Source organism: Pleurodeles waltl, chromosome 2_1 (assembly GCF_031143425.1).
Source record: "Pleurodeles waltl isolate 20211129_DDA chromosome 2_1, aPleWal1.hap1.20221129, whole genome shotgun sequence".
Taxonomy (NCBI): Eukaryota; Metazoa; Chordata; class Amphibia; order Caudata; family Salamandridae; genus Pleurodeles; species Pleurodeles waltl.
Genome location: NC_090438.1, coordinates 602,016,469 through 602,036,354, shown reverse-complemented (window position 1 = coordinate 602,036,354; position 19,886 = coordinate 602,016,469). Strand labels below are relative to the sequence as shown.

The 19,886-nt window shown below is 42.6% G+C and overlaps 1 protein-coding gene across 2 annotated transcripts in view; it reads right to left on the bottom strand.

Moving 5' to 3' along the window:
• Positions 1 to 19,886, bottom strand: part of SEPTIN7 (septin 7) — a 434,274-nt gene that overhangs the window by 233,253 nt on the left and 181,135 nt on the right. For both annotated transcript variants that reach the window (XM_069215511.1, XM_069215520.1), the window contains exon 3: positions 9,756 to 9,862. In XM_069215511.1, the coding sequence (XP_069071612.1) occupies positions 9,756 to 9,862 (107 nt within the window). The remainder of the gene's footprint in view (positions 1 to 9,755; positions 9,863 to 19,886) is intronic.

The window sequence follows — 19,886 nt, the reverse complement described above, 5'->3', positions numbered from 1 at the left end:
CACCACCAAAGAACGTTTCTACATTAAGGAATTCTCAAACCTTTGTGCCAGAGATACAACATCATACTCTCACAGGAGCTGTGCGACACCGTCACCCACTTCTTCCACAGCAAGATCGCAACCATATACAGAAACTTCAAACCCCAACCCACACCTATGGACTTCCTTTATAGATATTCCACCACACACTGACCACCTGGAACATTCTCTCCACTGAGGACATCACCTCCTCCATGAAATCCATCCACTCAGGACCTCCCACAGACCCATCCCTGCACCACATCTTCAACCCTGGAAACCAAAGGATCAGCCAGGAACTCACCACCCTGCTCCACACCTATCACCACTTCAAAATGAACTGATGCCTGGAAAAACACGCCGAAGGTAGATCACTACTCAAAAAACCCTCAGCTGAACCTAGCAAACCCAAAAACTACCGGCCAATCTCCCTGCTCCCATTCCCAGCAAAGGTACTGGAAAAGATTGTGAAGTAACTCATGGCATACCTGGAGCAGAACCAGCTACTTGATGTCTCCCAATCCAGCTTCCGCAGCAATCACAGCACCGAAACTTCTGTGATAGCAGCAGACGACGACAATATCTGAACCCTCTTCGACCGAGGAGAAACAGCAGCTTTGATCCTCCTCGAACTCTTGGCAACCTTCAACACCATATCCCACCACATGCTGACCTAAAGACTTCACCACATCGGCATCCAATGGGATGCACTCAGGCGGATGACCTCCTTCCTCACTGGAAGAAACCAGAGGATCCACCTCTCACCCTTCACCTCTGAACCCAAGGAGATCACCTACGGTGTCCCCCAGGGTTCATCCCAACATGACCAACATCGTCAGATCCCACAGTCTCAAGATAATTTCCTAAGCAGATGACACCCAGCTCATCCTCTCACTCACCGATGACCCCTTCACCACCAGAACCAACTTCCACAAATGCATGACAAGCGTTGATGACTAGATGAAGAACCACTGGCGGCAGCTGAACACAGACAAGATGGAAGTACTGAGGTTTGGCAATACCAGCAACACATGGAACACATCTCTTTCACTTGCACATACGCCCGCATCTACCAAAGAAGAAGTGGAGGATGCTCCTTCTCTCACATCGCAGCAAAAACCTGGAACAGTCACCACCCCCCACTCCCCCAGCCTCCAGACCATCACCTAATTTCCGGAATTCTGAATGGTCCTCAATACCTGGCTGTTTTAATAATCCTCTGGGACCTGCAACCACCTGAATGCCCCATCGGGTGGTTAGCCGTGCTTTATAAATCCTAATTGATTGATTGAGTTCCTCCCGAACCTTATCCACACAGATTAAAACAGCTTTTTGCCGGAACGTAGCACCTCCCAAAATATTTCACAGACGCTTCCATATACTAGATCAAGTACAGAGCCACTTTCCAAGAGCAACATGCCTCATCCTCGATTTAGAGAAGGCATTTGACACAAACATGGCATTATCTTTTTGCAGTCCTTGCCAGCATGGGGATAAGGCCTAATCTTTTCACTTACACCACTTACACCCGGGTGTTATACTCCAATCCTACCTGCTGGATCTGACTGGGTCGCCTCGTTTTGGCTCCTGTCGGTTGCGGCACAAGACCAGGGTGCCCGCTCTCTCTACACGTATTCGCAGGATGGAGCCCCTTGCATATGTCTGCGCGGATAGGGCCAGGTGTGGGGTGTCCCACTGGATAACAGGACACATATGGTGTTCCTATACGCGGACTATCTGCTTTTGTAATTATGAGACATAACAATGGGTCTTAAAACCCGCTAAACCACTCTACCTTACTGCTTCTGTTGCTGGGCTCCGAGTCAACTGGGCAAAATTGGCTGCATATCCATTGTGTCTGGGTGATGTCCACCTAAACCGGCACACAAGCGATTGAATACCTGGCAATCTATCCGTATCATACCCCCACAGACATCTATGAGGGGAACTAATGTAAGGCTCTAGCGGGCTATAAACCCAACCCCAATTCTGGCAATATCTCCCTTTGTTCCCCCTGGGCAAAACTGCAGTGGCAAAGATGGTCATCCTGTCTAATCTTTTCTACTGTTTTGCAAACTTCGCTGTTGTCCCACAAGGCCCTTTTTCAAAGAGCTGGATACTATTCTATCAAACCTTATCTGCAGCACCAAATGCCACCAGGTAGCTCTTACTAAACTACAACTACTGACGGACTAAGAGGGCCTGGGCACCCTATTTTTTAAGGCTTATTTTTTGGCATCACATCTTCAATGGTCATCCTGCTGGACTGTGGACCGACACACAGGATAAGCCACTAATAGTCAAGGGCCTATATCGATAATGACAAGCCAAGGCCTTCTCCTCCCAAAGGCGCTGCCTCCCTCTCCATGGCCCCTCCAGGTCTCAGCGGCATGGACTTGCATGACCTGCATACACCGGCTCTCGCGCACAACCCTAGCATACACCCAGATACCTCCACTGATCAGCTTGCCCCATCATCCCAGGTTCTATACAGCCTAAGACCAAAGGGTATGGACAGAACATTCAATACTCATTGCAGGTGACCTCTTTTCTGATGGACATTTCCTCCCCTTTTAACAATTGGCCAAAGACTACAGTCTCCCACTGGGGCAATTCCTTTTGCATAGACAAATCAGTAACACAAGCTGTACACCCTGGAATGCTGCAGAAGAACACCCCCACCCCTCTCCAGTACTTCAATCTATCCTAGGCATGGGCGCTGGTTGATACCTCATCACACGGCTCTATAAAGACATACATGAGTTAACATTTCACTTCCCTACATGCCAAAAATGGGAAGACAAATTTGAAAGAGCGCTGCACAATAAAGAATGGGAGAGAGTGCTTCAATTTCCAAAAGTTGTATCCCGCAACTCCTGCCTCAAGAGCATTAAATTCCACACACTCCACAGGGCGTATTTAATCCTAGCACAGTTGAACCGCCTCTTCCCCGACACATAAGCTAGCTATCTGCGCTGTCAAACTCCTGAGGCTGATCTTAAACATATGATCTGGTCCTGTTCAGCCCTCCAAAGTTACTGCCACTCAGTCCACACCACTCTGCAGGTCGTCACAGAACTCCCAAACTTCTATCCATGGGAGGAATTCTCTCTCTGCGTTTTCGAATATAAAAATCAACAAAACAATTGAGCCCGTTTTGCATCCTTACCACTACTACTGGCTAAACACACCATTACACCACAATTGTGATTGTCTACTGACCCCCCAGCTGCAGAGTGGCATGAGGCAATGGTGAAATGGGGCACCGCTGAAGAAGATGCCCTCAGCTTTGAAGAAGTGAGACAGACACCTGTGTGAATGTCCTATCTCCCTCCAGTGGGCAACTCTGCTAGCACACTTAACAGGAGCTGAACAAAGATAGTCTCCCTCCATGACAGCGCACACCCCACACACCAACTACCCCTGGCATCACCACCAAGGGCACTAGCCACAGCAACCTCCCCTCAAGCCTACACTAGTTCATTTCCAAGCGTTCACTACCATTCTCAGTGCCAACTCACTTTTATTAGCAGCAGTGTCCAAAAATTTCACATACAAGCACTTGTCACACTCAGCCCTCCCCCTCCCCCACTCATACCCTCTGTACCCTTTGCTCCCACAACCAAGTTAGCGAGACCTCTCACAGTTACTAAACCCTGACGTGTGCCAGAGTCTCCACCGCCACCTGGATTACCCACACCCATGAATGTTGTCACACTTCAACTGCTGGGACCTACTGAAACAGTCTGTGGGATCTTATTTTGCTTCCTTTTGTCACAGTATTGAATGTGTTTGTTTTAAGCATACTAAAATCTAATAAAAATATATTTAAAAAAAAAACCGCTTTAAATGGTCACAATATTGACTGCATCCCTCAAACATGCCCAGTATAACCGTTCTGGACACTTTTTAGACTATTTAGACTGGTTTGTCACAATAAGCATAGTCATGCTCTGGCTGCCATTAGGAGTAGGAGGTTTTCAGATAAGTAATTTCTCACCGACCTTTGAATTTAAGTACAGGAAATCTATTCTGGGGTCTCTAACGTTCTCTACGTATGCCGCCACATTCTTCAAAGCCCTTTCTTCATTGAGATTATCATGCAACTTCAAGACATACGGCTGCCTGAACTTTACCTCTTAATTCCTTCTTTTCAAAATGCAATCTCCAAACAGGCACCAACTGTTAGAATCCCCTCCAACTCCTTTTGCATGAACACTTATAAAACAGAAATACCTTCTTCCATGCACAACACCCTCATCACCTAAACATCTTAAGGGGTCTTCATCTGGAACAATGGCCTAAGAATCCTGAACATTTGTTTACTTCTGCTGTCGCAATTTATTCTGCTGACCATGCGCACAACCTGTGTTAAGGAGTAAGCAGCAGTCCAGGAACTCCACGTTGACAGCTCTTTTCAAGACATGCACAACGAAAGGCCTCAAAAAGCATGCTGGTGAAGTTCATGTTTTGGCATAGAAGCAAGTTTGAAGCACTAACAGTAAAGTAATGCAGTATTGTTACAAGAAATGTACCCCTTTTAAAGCTCCAACCGTTTCTGCCTCTTGCAAATAATGTTGTAAATTGATCTTTAAAGTGAGAGGGAAGCATACATTGTTGATGCATGTGGTGTGAAAATGTGTTCCACAGTAGAGTATGTGCGTAAGTACGTCCAGTTGAAGACTCTGTCAAGCCTGACTTTTTAGGTCTGTGCTTCGACAGCACATCTGTCCAGCATGACTTACTACTACCGATACGCACGGAGTGAGTTTTGCATCACCCCTTTCAACCACTGGCTTCCTTTGAGCAGCCTTTTAGGCACTGACTTGAGACTGTCAAATACGTCTTAGCTAAGCACAGTCGAATATTCATCTCTCAACTCTTGCTAACGGCTGTTTGGATAAACTTTCCACTTCTACTCGTATGGTGGCACTGAACCACAAGGAACCAGCACTGCTCCGTCTGCTCCTGCTGCGTGTCGCTCTAATGTGGCAGAGCTGTATGTGTTGGCACAATAAATCTAACCTTACTGGCTTTGCAAATGCTTATTCCAGTATGCACTGCTGTGCCTATGCTCTACCTGTTTAGAGCAAGCAAAGACGTCTGGTTCTGGGTATGTGTGTCTTCGTATGTCTTCCACTGCTACTGTATTAACGATATCTGTGCTGTGTATTGGTCAAGCTTGGTAAACACCTTTTCACTATACTAAACAAAAGCTAAAACAATAGTCATTGCCTGTTTTTAAGCCTTCTGGCATCAAGATATTAACAAGCGGTATTTTGCATGTCCCCTGTTCGTACAATAAATATCCTTGGCTTGCCCACCACAGTTGCAAAATTAGACTATCAGATAGATGGATGCTGAACTCATGGCACTTGCATTAGAACAAGTCATTAATGAAAGAAACAGAGTTTCCATGGCGAGTTACTATGGTGAGTAAGAACCAGTTAATCTCGATTGTTTATTTAATTTATTCCAACATGTTTTGGAAACTCCTCAAAAGGCGCCACTTGGCTTCCACTCAGAGAGGGCGCTAATGCTGAATGCTAACATTTATGTACCACAAAAACCTCAATAGCAATTAACCGCGCATTAACTAGAAGTATGTACCTAAAGTGTGTAGACAAAGGCTGCAGTTCGTAGAATTCCTTCAGAATTTCCATGAATACCAACGATAATCCAAGTATCTCATGGGGGCGGTGTACATGACTGAGGTCTACATGCATTACCAACTCGGTTAGCACTTGATTAACCTTGAACTCGTAGCTAGCAAAACCCTTTCCTTAGTAGCTACGAGAACCGAACAACCTTGGAAAAATGGGACGGAGCTTTCAGTTCTGAATTGAGAAAGAAAGATGGAGCTAGTGGAGAAGCGTAGCAGGGGTTCCATCTATAACCGCTAGACAGCAGGTGGAGGGCAAGGTTGTGGGGTTTACTGGAGGAGAACATAGTTGCGTTCCTCCTATGTTTTATTTCTTTCTTTTGATGAATGACCCTTACATTTGTAATCAAAATTTTGCAGCTTTGCCCCTTTTTCTTCATCTTCCTCCTTCAAATTTATTTCCCAGTGACTCCACCCATGGTCCTTTGTTGTCGCTCACAACGGGATCATATTTTATCTATTTTTCACCCAAAAGCGTTCCCCGTCAGAAGGCCTGCTGAGAAAATAAGCAATTGGCTTCATAAAAGGCAAGACACCATCAGATTCCCTTTGTGCTTCGGTTACCGTCATACCCACTGTGCTGTTCCACACTCCTCACTCTTGTTCTATCACCTTGCCTCTGAACTCCATCCATCCATCCATCCATCCATCCTCTTTTCCTTACTGCTCTCTCCTTCTCTCCAGCTTCTCTTTAATATTTTAAAGCAGCCTTATAGTGGAGTAAGAGAATTAAGGGTGAAAAGCAACAACTGACACTAGGGCATGACTTTGCAACTCTCTGAAATAAAGGTACCTGCAGAAGCCAAGCCAAGAGTGACACTATATTGGAAGACTTCAACCAAAGAATCAATTATTGAGGATCAATTGGTTTAGGACACAACTCCCTCTTTCAAATATAAATAACGACTATAGGTAAAAGGAATTTTGGGTCACGCCTCATCTCTGCTCCCAACACTGTCAAGTGTTTACTTTTCATCACGGGTTCTCTCCACATCTACCTTATTATCGTCAGTCCAGGGTGTACAAGTGCCAGGGGGACAAATCCAGGACAGACTTTCAGGATAGCCATGAACTCAAATTTACCCACAATTAATCTATATGGCATTAGAAAATTGGAATGTTAGGAGCTTGTTTGAAGGCAATGGAGTGCTCTGGGCTCCTATTGGCTTGTAAAAGCCTGGAGCTCCAACATTCCAATGTTTGTCTCACAGCAACAGCTGTGAACAAAGTTCTCAAGGAGCTAGAGGGAATTTCAGTCCCCTCTGGCTGCCTGAAGCCTTTGTTTTGTTTATTAGAACAGTCTTCTCTCTAAGGGTGGAATGTTCTTAAAACCTTACAGCCTGCTGTAGTTGGGCTATACCATACATTAAAGGCCCGCTCCCTTGTTAAAGGCCCTCACCTTTGGCCTGGGCCTTTAACGCTGGAGCAGGCCTATAATGGCCAGCCAGGTTAACCAACTACTGTGGGTCTAGATTATTTACATAGTCTGTGGTATTCCTGAAAGTCTGCCATGGATTCAGCCCTCATGGACCTGTCGTTAATAGCTGTTCTGGTCAATGACAAGAGCTTGGTCCTTCATCAGAAACCATCATTCCAGCGAATAATAATCTCACCTTTCTCCAGCCTTCAACTGTTCAACAACGTACATACTCAAATCAATACAGAAAATATCTTACTTTCTGATTTCACTGGTTTTAATAATTTAGCATCAGATAACTAGGAATTTTAGCTGATAACATCTTTCCTACCGTTTTATTCTCTTCTGACAATATGTGATATATTTCATCCTCCTACACAACTGAACTACTGTCTCTCTTCACAAATTTAATGTGTGGCAAGTATAAACCAACTCCATGTTTACAATAAAAAATGTTTAATTTCCTTACACATATTTACACTGGATCCGGGATATTTCTTCCTAGATGGATCCTTAGGCACACCTGGACGTTTATTTAAGGGAAATCTTAGTTCTACTGAGAATTGTTGACATAAAAAAACTTCATGGGCCAATATAGATGTATACTCAATGTTATCTAGAAAATATGTGTGGCAACATTTTGCTTATTTTAAAAAGCTATTATATTCTCTTGCATGGATTAGAATTGGGAGGGTCTACCATACAATGACAAACTTTTCTAGAAACGCTAGTAAATGTTATAGCTATGGGTTTTAACAGCACAGCTATCAACCAGATCTATTGCTAACAATATACACAGAGTTGGAATTTGATCCTCCAGTTTCAACCACCTGTTTTCTTAAACCACCGTCATTTAAATATTAGCTTGAGACTTTTGTCAATCACATCTTGGGTCAGCCAGTGGAATATTCTTCCTTCACCGAATGCAACTGAGTATTTGGGTGTTATCTGCCGTCTCCACTGGAGTGCTTACATTGTAGTGTGGGTTAATTCACAACTGCAGCACTCTCTGTAGGGTCCTTCCTGTGTCTGCCTGTAATAGCTAACACTGCAAAACCAGACCTACTCGCTGTGTCAATATTATTACAAATTCGATTGTTACTATAACAGAATATTGTAAACAATACAAAGGAATACTCATTCTGTAATACACCGACTGAAAGGTGTTCCATCAATTCCACTGAACATCTTTAAACTTCGCAAAAATGCAGAAATTCATTTTATACATTTCGATTTAGAGAGTTAGGGTGTGCACTCACAAATGTACCATTATTTCCTGGTGCATCAATGTGAAGGCATTTTGTAAGCAATTTAAAGGCACCCAATAAATGCAACAGTGATAAGGAATTCAACAGAATGCTAGATTTCAAAGTGAAAATAGTAAGCACATACAATCCAAATCTGTCAACACGTGTTTCACAATCATCTAATCTCTTTCTCAATACCATAAGTAAATCACAGAAACCCCATTAAGGAATATGCAATAAAGCACAATTTCCAATATGAAAAATCCATGATAAACCTCCACACTAAGAGTTCTGGGCAGTGCAGGGGGTGGATCTTTTGTGAATAATGTAATCGAGGACTTTCACTCTGAAAGTGTGTGTTCATCCATTTTGGAAGAGTGAAGTTGACTAACAGTTCTATGGCCTGCGGGTCTGAAGTAACAAAGGAATTATACATATTAAAGGTGTATTATACCGATTGTCTGAGCCTGCCTCCTCTTCATAACTTCACCCTCTTCTTTAAGATTGTTTTATCTGAGTTTATGTCTGTTGAGTATTTTGTATGACACTGTCCTGTTTGTTTTCCTATATTTGAAAGTACATGGGGAGTTGCAGGATTTGCATATTGGAGTTACACTGCACACTTTATTTACTATGTACAACTTAGTCATTTGGTGTATACAATGATTCAACAGAACTATTTACAAACAGAAAAGGAATTTAACTTTTCTCTACCAAGTGACGATATTTGCACTCCAAACTGACACATAAGCGTGTAATCAGTTTTACAACTACGGTTCAATGAGTTGCACAATATATTAGATGACAGATGTAATTCTCCTTGTACCTACAAGCACGATGTACTCGTATTACCAGCTTGGAAACTGCCCAACCCATGTTATCAAGTAAGAATACAGGATACGTAACGCACAATGTAATTTGGCCAGTCTTCACAAACGTAAAAATTATGATGAAGAACGGTATGACTGTTGCAGATGCTTATGGCTGGCTTTCTGACCCTTTAATGTGTGTAGATGCACTTAGGGTACACGTTCAGTAAAGAGGTGGAATTTATATATTTTGATAACTATTTGTACCGAGGAAAAAGCTCAAATAAAGGCATCATTTAAAAGAAATACCAGACGCTTGGGGCAGCCCATTACTATTCTATTTGAATAAAGTGCATAGAATGACCTATGAAAACAATGCCACACCCATCTACCACTTCTCAAAACCACTAACCTGATTTGTTTAATCTAAAAAGGAAACACACGAAGACCTCTCTCGTTATTTGTGGCTAAGAATGTCTTAAAGATTAATTATGAGCAGGATCGGTAGTTAGACACAGGATCCTGTCTTTAGCTCTAACAATAGAGATGCACGACTTTTAACCAAACAACATCGCAGAACCAACAAAAATAATCGCACACACCTGCACAGTCTTTTTGATTCGATGCGAGGGCCCTGGATATTCTGAAGAGTACAAGTCCGTTAAGAATAAGGAGTTGATGAGCGTCGATTTTCCCAATCCAGATTCACCTGAAAGGAATAGAAAGGCAGTTTTTTTTTTAGTTTGGTCTCATCACTACATTAAATTAATAGTATCATAACCTACGAAGCTCAATATATTTACAGCACAGAAAGGAGAAAGCCACAGAAATCCATGCAGATATAGAATTAAGTTAAAAAGGCGTGGCACGTTTGTCTAAAAAAATAAAATAAAAAAAAAAAAAAAAAATCATGGACTAACGTTTAACTAGTCACACTTTCTATGGCCAAGGGCTGGAGTTCCTCGTCAAATAAGTTTTGACTCAATAATAATCCCAAATCAAAAGAAGTTAAATACCATGTAGACGAGAAACAACTCTCACTTCAGACCTGCACGCAGTTGGGTGAGAATATGGGGTGTTGTGCCTTTCACAGTCCATGAAACAAGTAGGCATACAATGGTCTAAAGTAATTGTGCAGTCTTTCAAAATGGCATTCTACGAAAGAAGACCATATTCCAATATGATACAACATTCTTGTTCTGAAACAAATGACTATCTTTAAACGAAAACGTGATTGTTTTCTTCTGCTTAACACATGACTACAATCATAAAAAAAACATTTGCATGCAATGGGTCTCGCATTTGCTTTAGTAGAGCTATTGGCGTTGTAAATACATAACTGGACTTTTCTCACCACATAAATTGGTCAACCCTGTCTCATAATTTGGTCTTTTCCTGTAGCATAATTCCAGTGGCCCTGCATAAAACTAAAGCACTTCCATTTACCTTCTTCCTCTATCTGCAGCAAAAAATTAAAATGTTGCCATTTAGCATCCTAATTTGAATCTACCGTGCTAATTCCAATTGTATACCACTTCCACCATCCCACCATCAGAGTTGCTGGATGGATAACACAATTCCCAAAAGAAGACAATCATGGGGAAGTAACAAGAGAAATAAACCAGAAAGGTCACCCAAACATATCAAGAGTGTTCAAACAGTCATAGTTTAATAAGGATGTTAAGTTGACCTGAATCATGGTCATGAATGCATTAAGGAGAGATTAATAAAACATATACAATTATCATATTAACCGAATAAAAACCGTTCTCATACAAACATTTGGCATTAGTCTGTAATGTTGATAACAGCGCCTAGAGGACACCACCCTGAAAATACCATTTGTAAGAAACACAGTCATGTTACCATATAGTCAGCCCCTAGATGACATAACCACATGAAAAGAAAAAGACCGAACGTATTGCACTGTAACCATATATTTAACCTCTAGAAGGTGTGGTGCATTACACATTTTCAGGGCTAACAGGACTACTGTAATGATATTACAAACAAGACCCTTAAAACACAAAGAATAACCAGGCCAAGCAATCAAAGACAGAGCTGGTTAAAATCCGGTGGTGGCTGCATCGCTAAAGATAGCAGGAGCACACCACAAAAATAACACAACAGATCACAAAGATGAACATATCACAATAATGGTCTCCTCAGTGACGACATTGAAAAGGCTGTTTTCAAACAAGAAGAGATGCCCCTTTCCTCATGGCATTGTGATCCAGGCGTGTCCTGGAACAGCGGTTCTTAACTTGTGATCCACAATTCCTACTCAGGGATCCCGTGACTACTTAGAAAATTACACAACATTAGCAAAATAATGAGATTTATGCTCATGAAAAGCAAAACAGAAAAATTTAAAAGCTTTCCAAATGTGAAGGAATTTGAAACTGGGGGCTAAAAATGTAATTGGTATCTTTATCCTGATTCGTGGCAGCAGCACAGGTACAGAAGACATAGGGGGTTATTCTAACTTTGGAGGAGTGTTAATCCGTCCCAAAAGTGACGGATATACCACCAGCCGTATTACGAGTTCCATAGGATATAATGGACTCGTAATACGGCTGGTGGTAAATCCGTCACTTTTCCGTCACTTTTGGGACGGATTAACACCTCCTCCAAAGTTAGAATAACCCCCATAATCTGGAATGGGCAGTTTGTGTTCTCAACTGAAGCACTGGTATGACCGACATAAAGCCAGCATACATTAGAAGCAGCTTCCATAAGTATTTCAGTGGGGGTTCACAGAAGCTATAAAGTTAAGAATCACTGGGCTAAAACAATGAACATTTGTCCCTTCTGCGATTTCAAACTTGACTGTGAAATAGCAAGCTGTAGCAAAAAGGACAACGCACCAATGCTTGCAAAGCAACTCTTGTCACTACTGTCTTCCACTTGTCTTCACATTACTACAGCAGCAACCTCCTTAAAAAAAAGATATATATGAGCTGCTGAGAAAAGAAGGTGGGTGTGCAATTTAAATCAGTTTGAGGGGCATAAGATGGGTTCTTCTCTTTTTGAGAAAATTAATTTCCGTTAACTCATTTCATCCATTCTTGTTGGGGCGTCTGCCTTTTAGAGATATTGATGAAGAACTCCTGTGGGACGCTGGCAGAGGTGGATATGGCTGCTGTTATCAAAGAGGCACAAAAGGGTTGTGAACAAGATTTATGGAAGCCAACAGAAATCGTTTAAAGAACAAAGGATACCAAGCCTGATTGTGTAGAACGTAGTACTGCTGAGTGATTACAAGTGGAAGGAAGAGACTTTGAAACTTATGCAAATTACTGCAACAGTGTGTAAGGCAATGTTTCTTAGCTTCACACTCTACTGAGGAAGTATTATAACAGTAACATGCTGCTCAATTAACAGTAGCTGGGAATGTGATGGATGTCCATGGAATGGGTTGAGTCAATTTCCCCTCAGCAGAAAACAGTAGTATGAAGTGTACAACTGGGATCTTTACATTCCTAAATTGGGTCTATGTGCACCCCTTCTAGAAATCTGATGTCTTCTGTTCCAGATGCATGTGGAGGACAACCAAACCGCATCCTTCGGTGCTATGGAAGCTGACAAAATACCATGGCCACATTCTCTTTTAGAAGAGGAAAACCTTCCTACAATCAAACAGAGCATAACAGACATTTTAACCCTAAAGTGCAAGTCTAGTGACAGTGCATTTTACACAGCCCACATCACTAAAATCAAACATCATCAAAACATGAAAGAATTAATTTGAGGTTGGTTCAATACCATGCCAGCCTCCAGATAACTGAAAAATACACATGCTTAAAGGAGTGTTTGCCCTGCTCCAGACTAACTGCTGAGAGGAACCAACAAGATCTTCGACTGTATGAAGGTTGAACTGTTGCCATATTATTTAGGTCACCTTCACAAGCCTCTACTGCATAAACTGCAAAGATTCAGAATTGTATATCGCTGTCATGTTGGAGTCTTTGCACTGCTTCTGACAGCCACCTCTCAGGTTGTGCTGGCCTTTCATTTATCCGCTGTGGGTATGGGACTGTCCCCTGTTTAGTATACAGATTTCTTCCACCGCCCTGAGTGCCCTACTGTGAGTATATCTGGCATCCCGAGATTTATTCTGTCACTAGTATCACAACAAGGTAAGTGTGTGTGCGCAGAGGCCCACATTTGTTCTCAACTATGCAAAGATCTGGACTTACGCCGTAACTTGGCATGCTCTCCCACTGGACAGAGGACTGCTGCCACAGGTAGAGTGCATAAAGCAGAAGTTGCTACATACTATTTTTATTAAAGCCCGAGAGTGTGACTTTTTTGCCTATCTACCTTTCGTGTGTAAAGTCCGGTTACTGCTTTAGTGGAGGATGATGACAGTTGGAGAAACCCCACACTTCACTCTGCTGAGTTGGGGGTGCTCAAAATCAGAGACAGCCCCAGTGCAACCTGCTATGCGAAGCATCACTCTACATAAAGGCTATGTCTAAAGAGCTGCCTGAGAAGGACACTTGCCAAAAGAACCAAGCCAAATCAGTTCTGACGTTTAAGACAACAGAACCACACAGCTCTAAAGAATGTGTACAGAAGTGGGACACAAAGCACCCCACCTTGTTCCAGTTTCAAGTCCTTAAAATGAGGGAATGGAATGCTTTGCAGAGTACTTGAAGCTGTTTGACCAGAGCTGCTATCTGCCTGCCAGTTAGGCTCCCAGAGGAGCGGGGTCATCACATCAAGTCCTCGTGTTCTGCTGGATGTGCCGGTGTCTGCCTAGTGTATAGAAGCCTGCCAGCTGACGGACACAAGGAGTATTCGCCTACAGGAGGCAAGACTGTCTAAGGGGAGAAGCCCAGCATGTCCTCAAGTGAGGGGGACATCCTAAGGAAGGTACCAGAGAGTGAGCTTGGAGCGAACCCATGCAGTAGAGGTCCCTTGTCCCTACCAAAGCTGGTTTGTTATGGAAACAGCTTCAAGCACTAGATGTGTGTAGGTCTGATTGTGGCTGCAACTGCCTCATTGTCCTAGTCAGGACTGCAACTGCAGAGTGGATGACATTGGGTCATTTGGTGCTGTAACAGACTATACTGGTCTAGTCCAGGCTACTCTTCTGCTGTTGACTGTCAGTCCGATCAGGGTTGCAACTACCTTTATAGAACTGCTTCGGATGTAGTGACTGGCGTAGCTTTAACGATGCAAGGACCTGCTTCAGCCAGTTGGTCAGTAGGGGCTGGCCTCATCTGTGGCCATCCAAAGCTGCAACAGCTAGGCCCTCACCTATACTCTTGCACCATGGTTATTGAGGAGGAAGTTTAAGCAAGCCACCATACACACAGAGAAATGTGGTCCCTGCCTAGCCTACTTAACACACCTGAGGCTGTCCTGGCTTATAGTCCTTTTGCAGGCAGGGGCGACAGTAAGGCAGCTGGACATGATCCAAAGGGTGCATAAAGCACTATCACATTGCCCACTACACCACAAAGGCATTAGAGACCTAAGAAAGTCTAAACAAAGTATGTGTCTGACTTGTGGCAATATTTGAGACTGTACCAGTCTCATTTATGTTTTTTCACAAATTACTGGATAGAACCAGCCATCAAGGGAACCCTTATTATGGTGGGACTGTATGAGGAACCAAAGCGGATGTGGCACCACAAGTCAGCATCAGAAACAGGGTCACTTTCTTACATACCAAGTCTGATTATGTAGAATGTAGTACTGCTGTGTGACTACAAGTACGTTTTCCTGAAAGACCAGCACCGAGATGGGCACTGAAGCTATTGGGTCTGCTTGTTGATTGTCGAGGTCTGAGCTTGTGCCCCCTCTCTACCTCCCAGAGAAGCCTGTGACTGTTCGGCCTCACTATCCTGAGAGTCAAGCCCATAACGAGTTGTACTTGGACAAGTTTGCAGGACCATAATACTAAGAACTTGTGGCAGTCAAGTGGCAATCTTCCATGGATGGGGGCCAGTAGTCCCCATCGGGCAAGTGACTCCTGTCATTTCTCCACTTCTTTCAGTCACCTTGAGGACTCCAAAATCTGCTACTATTTTTTACATAACCAACCAATAACCCTTCAAGATGCCACCTCACCAATTTTTAGGTTTCGCCTACGCAGCGCATTTGCTGTCTCTTCGAGACATGCTGTGTTCAGTCTGTGAGCATAATGACCGTCCATCGCTTTTGAGTTGGTAATGATCGCGCTGCTCAGAAAAGCTTGCTGCCGTGTGGTTCCACTTCATTACATTTCCCTCCTTCTCGTGTTTTGCTCCCTCCCATGGAGTAGATACCTATTACTTCTATCCTTTAACTTCAGTGTATTTCCGTTTGTGCTTGTGACTATTTTGTTTGTTGCATACGGACTAAAGCTTGTGGGAAATACATTCAAAGCGTTTTTGTTTATAATGGGTTTTCTTTGTTTAGCAGGGATTTCCTGTGTTGACAAGGTTTAGAAAATTATGTGTTTTTAAAAAAAAACAAAAATTAACTTATTTTGTTTAGTGAGTCTTTGCCATGAAAGCTTTGTGAAATTGCATCGACCACACTTTCAGAACTAAATATGTTTTTATATTCTTTGAGTTTTGCGTCCACATTTAAAAAAAATGCTTTTTTGAATTCATATGGGTTGAAATATCAGGTAAACTTGATTAAGCTGTGGACGCTAGAGATATAGAAATGTTATTAATCTCTGCTTCCCTGCTCTTATTTCACTTCTTCCTTCGTATGAAAGCACTAAATGACAAGCTGGCTGCCCAGTAACAGCTCCCATCGATTTCCTCTTGAGCTGCATGAGTGAAACCTTAGCCCAGCATCTGTAATCAGGTATTGAGGGGGGCCGGGCAGGGAGGTGGTGCAGCTGGCTCATACTTCACCTACTTAGGATGCAGAATCCTCACAGCAACAGATGATGGCTATCCGAGAGCTCAAAGTCTGTCTCCTCGGGGTGAGTGTGGTGGGTCTGTGACTTCACTATGGACACGCGCTCCCTTGTTTGGAAACATCGTGTGCTGGGGGATGTGGGGAGAGTGATATCTGCCCTTGTTGGGGCAGACACTTGGTTAAGTGAGCTTTGCTCTTCCTTTATCACTCATGCAGGGCTTCTGTGGTGGTGGAGGGGGAAACTGTGGTGTTCTGGTTAATGCACTTCGGTGGGTGGGCACAAGAAGGCTTTGAGGCATGAGGAGATTGTGATTTGTTTAGAGTCACAGGCTGCTGAGCAGACACCGAGACTCATGCCTTGAATCCAGCATTTTCTTTTTCTTTGTGCGACAATCCATACACAAACTTAATGTGTTCAACAGTGCATTCTGTTGATTAGACTGTTTGCCTAGAATGTGCGACTGTCTAGGCTGTGGTCCTCATAGACGCTACACAAAGGCATTCAAGAGGTCTGGGAGCGAGCAGGCCACTTTTTCAATGTATAAGTCAACTCCATAGGGGTCGTTGTGGTATGATAATAGCTGTGTATCTTCACCAGTAGTTGGCATTCATACCTCTGGCTGCTAACATCTGTTCATTGTTCACCGACAAGTAAAATAAGCTCACCAGGACATGGCAGTGCTTCTCCTATGGAAATAACGTTAAAGAATGGTATCCAAAAGGTGAACAGATGTCAGGGCATGGAGAAGAAAACCGGGATCCATCTCATTTGGCTAACACAAATAAGTATTGCTCTAAAGAGTCTCCAAACGGGCGAGGCAGACTTCGTAGCTGTATAGTAACCTGAAAAGGCAATTATTTTTTTTATTTTTTTAAACGATTACCGGGGACATACATTTATAATTTTTGTGACATAATGGACAGTACATGTAATTGTTAAATTAGACGCTTGCTGCCCCACTATACCTTTTATGGTGAATTCATCTTGTTATCACCCATTAACTCAAGAACAGTGAAAGACTAGGTCATCCTGACGGACTGTCACTCATGCACGCTTCCCCTACCTCCCTCAACTTTAAACTAAGCTATTTTGCTATATGTTACACTCGTCTCGTGGACTATGCTAATTTTATTTTTAATCGGGGATCTGTACTGAACCTGTGGATTTGGCATATGGGCTAATAGGCACATTACGTGCCATGAAGGTAGGATCGAGCCACTATAGGGTCAAGCTGGAGAAGCACAGTCACAGACTGTTCATGGCTAAATCACACTAACATTGTAAACAGCCTTAACATTCATTATTTAGCACATGGTTGCTAAATAAAAAATTTGTATGCAAAGTAAACCCTTCGTTGTGATTTTCTTATCCACAATGTTGTGCAGTTTACGCCTTTTCTTCAAAAGGTAAACATGTACACAAGGCAAAAGCACTGCATGAAGATACAGTTTAAAATTGATTATACTTTTTGGAGGGGAGGGGTGCAAAGTAGCATCATTCCATCATGGAGTTCAAGCAGACATAGGAACAATGCTTCATTCTGGGACCGTTTGTTATGTCACAACTCAACTATGACTTCCTTTCCTATGGCGTTTCCCACGATTACTTAAAGTACTATGCTTTGTCAGCGAGCATCCCTGCAACCCTTTTGGTGATGGGTTGGACAGTGGAATTAGAAAGAAATACAGATAGGGTTCCTATTGGACTGGAAAAACAGCTATAGAACATTTCGGAATTTTGTGCTAAAATTAGCTTTTGTAACACTATTAGATGTTGACACTGCACTCATTGTAGCATTTAAGACTTGCCTCAGGCAACACGTGCTGTAGCTTGTGGAACTTTCTTTTTTTACTAGTATTGCAAAAACAAGCATTGCAAAAACCAATGGCTCTAGCCTATATGAAATCTATTGGCTTTGTCAGTGTTTTTTTTTTTTTAGACATGTTGAACAGCAGCAACGCTGAATGTATTAAAAAAAAAAAAAAATCCACTCCAAAAAAAATAGATCCCACAGAACCGAGACCTGTTGGCTTTGCCAATGCTTGTTAAACATGTTACACCATTTAAAGTATAACTCCCTCGGAGGTTGGGGGTTCAGTAATAGAAAGTGCAAACGTGAAGAGATTCAAAAGCTACAACAGAGGCTTACTGCAGAGTCAGAACACCGCAGGAACCAAACAGCAAGCACATCACTTAGGCTGCAGACAAAAAGCACACCAACACATCGATAGAACCTAGCATTCTTGATATACATCATCCTTTACACACAAACGCAGCCCCTAATACTAAAACACAATGATTGGTGGATGATCTCAAGGGTAAAAGGAAGAACAACAACAACGCCCCTTTGCCATCATGCATTATCAATACACTTTGGAAACAAGACATTACCACAGTAACACAAAGAGCTGGGCATGGTCATGCACACAGGTTGGTGGAAAAGTAGAATGTCAAAAAGACCTTGTTGAACTGGGGCAAACTACCGTTGTACAATTATATGTAAATCTGTAAAAAGACATATGCTGTTCTATACAAAAACTTAACATTTCATTGTAATTATAAAGATTATTTTCGCCTTCATAGCAAAAAGTAAGAGTTTGTTCTCTTTTCTTAGCATAGAAACTTGTGTTTTTCATAGATAATTTTAACTTGAATAGATATAGTAACTTCCCTGACCGGTTTCAAACCCAAGGTCAGTTTCCAAGGTTCAGCATCATTATGGTCCTGTGCTGGAAGCAGCCCGGCATCTTATCGAGCATAAGAGCAACAAGATCTAAACGTATTTGTTACGACTGAATAATTAACTCCCGACTACCATGTGATGGGTAATGCGGTGGATGAGGGAATCCATCTGCCCACTGCGTAGCTGTGAGTGGAATTTTTTTTGAGGGTGGAGACAAAATGAATTCCATTGTCAATAAATGCTATTACAGTGTATCACTTCTGATGAAATTCATGCCGATCCCCTACAGTTCTCTCATTCAGATTTTGTTTTTTTACACCAGTAAGAGTGCTTCGGAGCCTCCTTTGCTCATGACTAAACATAGGAAATTTTGAAAAGGATACGGGCACTGTGAGGACAAACCGGACCTCGTGTTAACATCTATATATATATATATATATATATATATATATATATATAGAAGTGGTTATAATTGATCTATTCAGTAAAATGATTTGGATATCGTCAATAAAATGTGTTTAACAAAAAAAGTAATACATCAAGTCTGTTCGCTCATTAAGCTGATTGAGCAACGGAGATACAAAACCGATCAATGGGGGCATAGTCTGGAGTACATGAACTAGCAAGCACGCTGCTTAGGTACAGTCACTATCCGCCAAAATCCTGATGCAACAAACACAGAACTCATAACCAAAAGCAGTTTGAATTTATAAGATGAAAATCCCAAATACCCCAAATAGACACATTGTCTATACCCACTGCTGCAAGTGATGTGACTACAGCTGGCAAATGCGAGGGATAGCAAGAGATGAGAGGAGGAGCGGCACACAATGCGGACACCATGACAGTACTGCAAGGAATAAACAGACCTAGGCAAGTACTGGAAACTCGCTTAGGGGAAGTAGGCTCTTCAAATTAGAGGTTTACCCGACAGGAACAGAGTAAAAGGACGTGCAGATTGACCCAGGGGGTTTGCACTCGCACAGCAAAAGGAAAAGCCCACTAATGGGAGTTACATTTTGTGCCACAGCTAAATCGACTACAGAGTGGCCTTATCTTCTGGTCTTCCCTCCTACTGTCACTGATAGAGAAAGCAGCCATTATCAAAACGGGGGCATTGCCGCACCTTTTGCATTAACTCCAAAATTACCCATATAAAACCCCCAAGGCCTTCACACACAC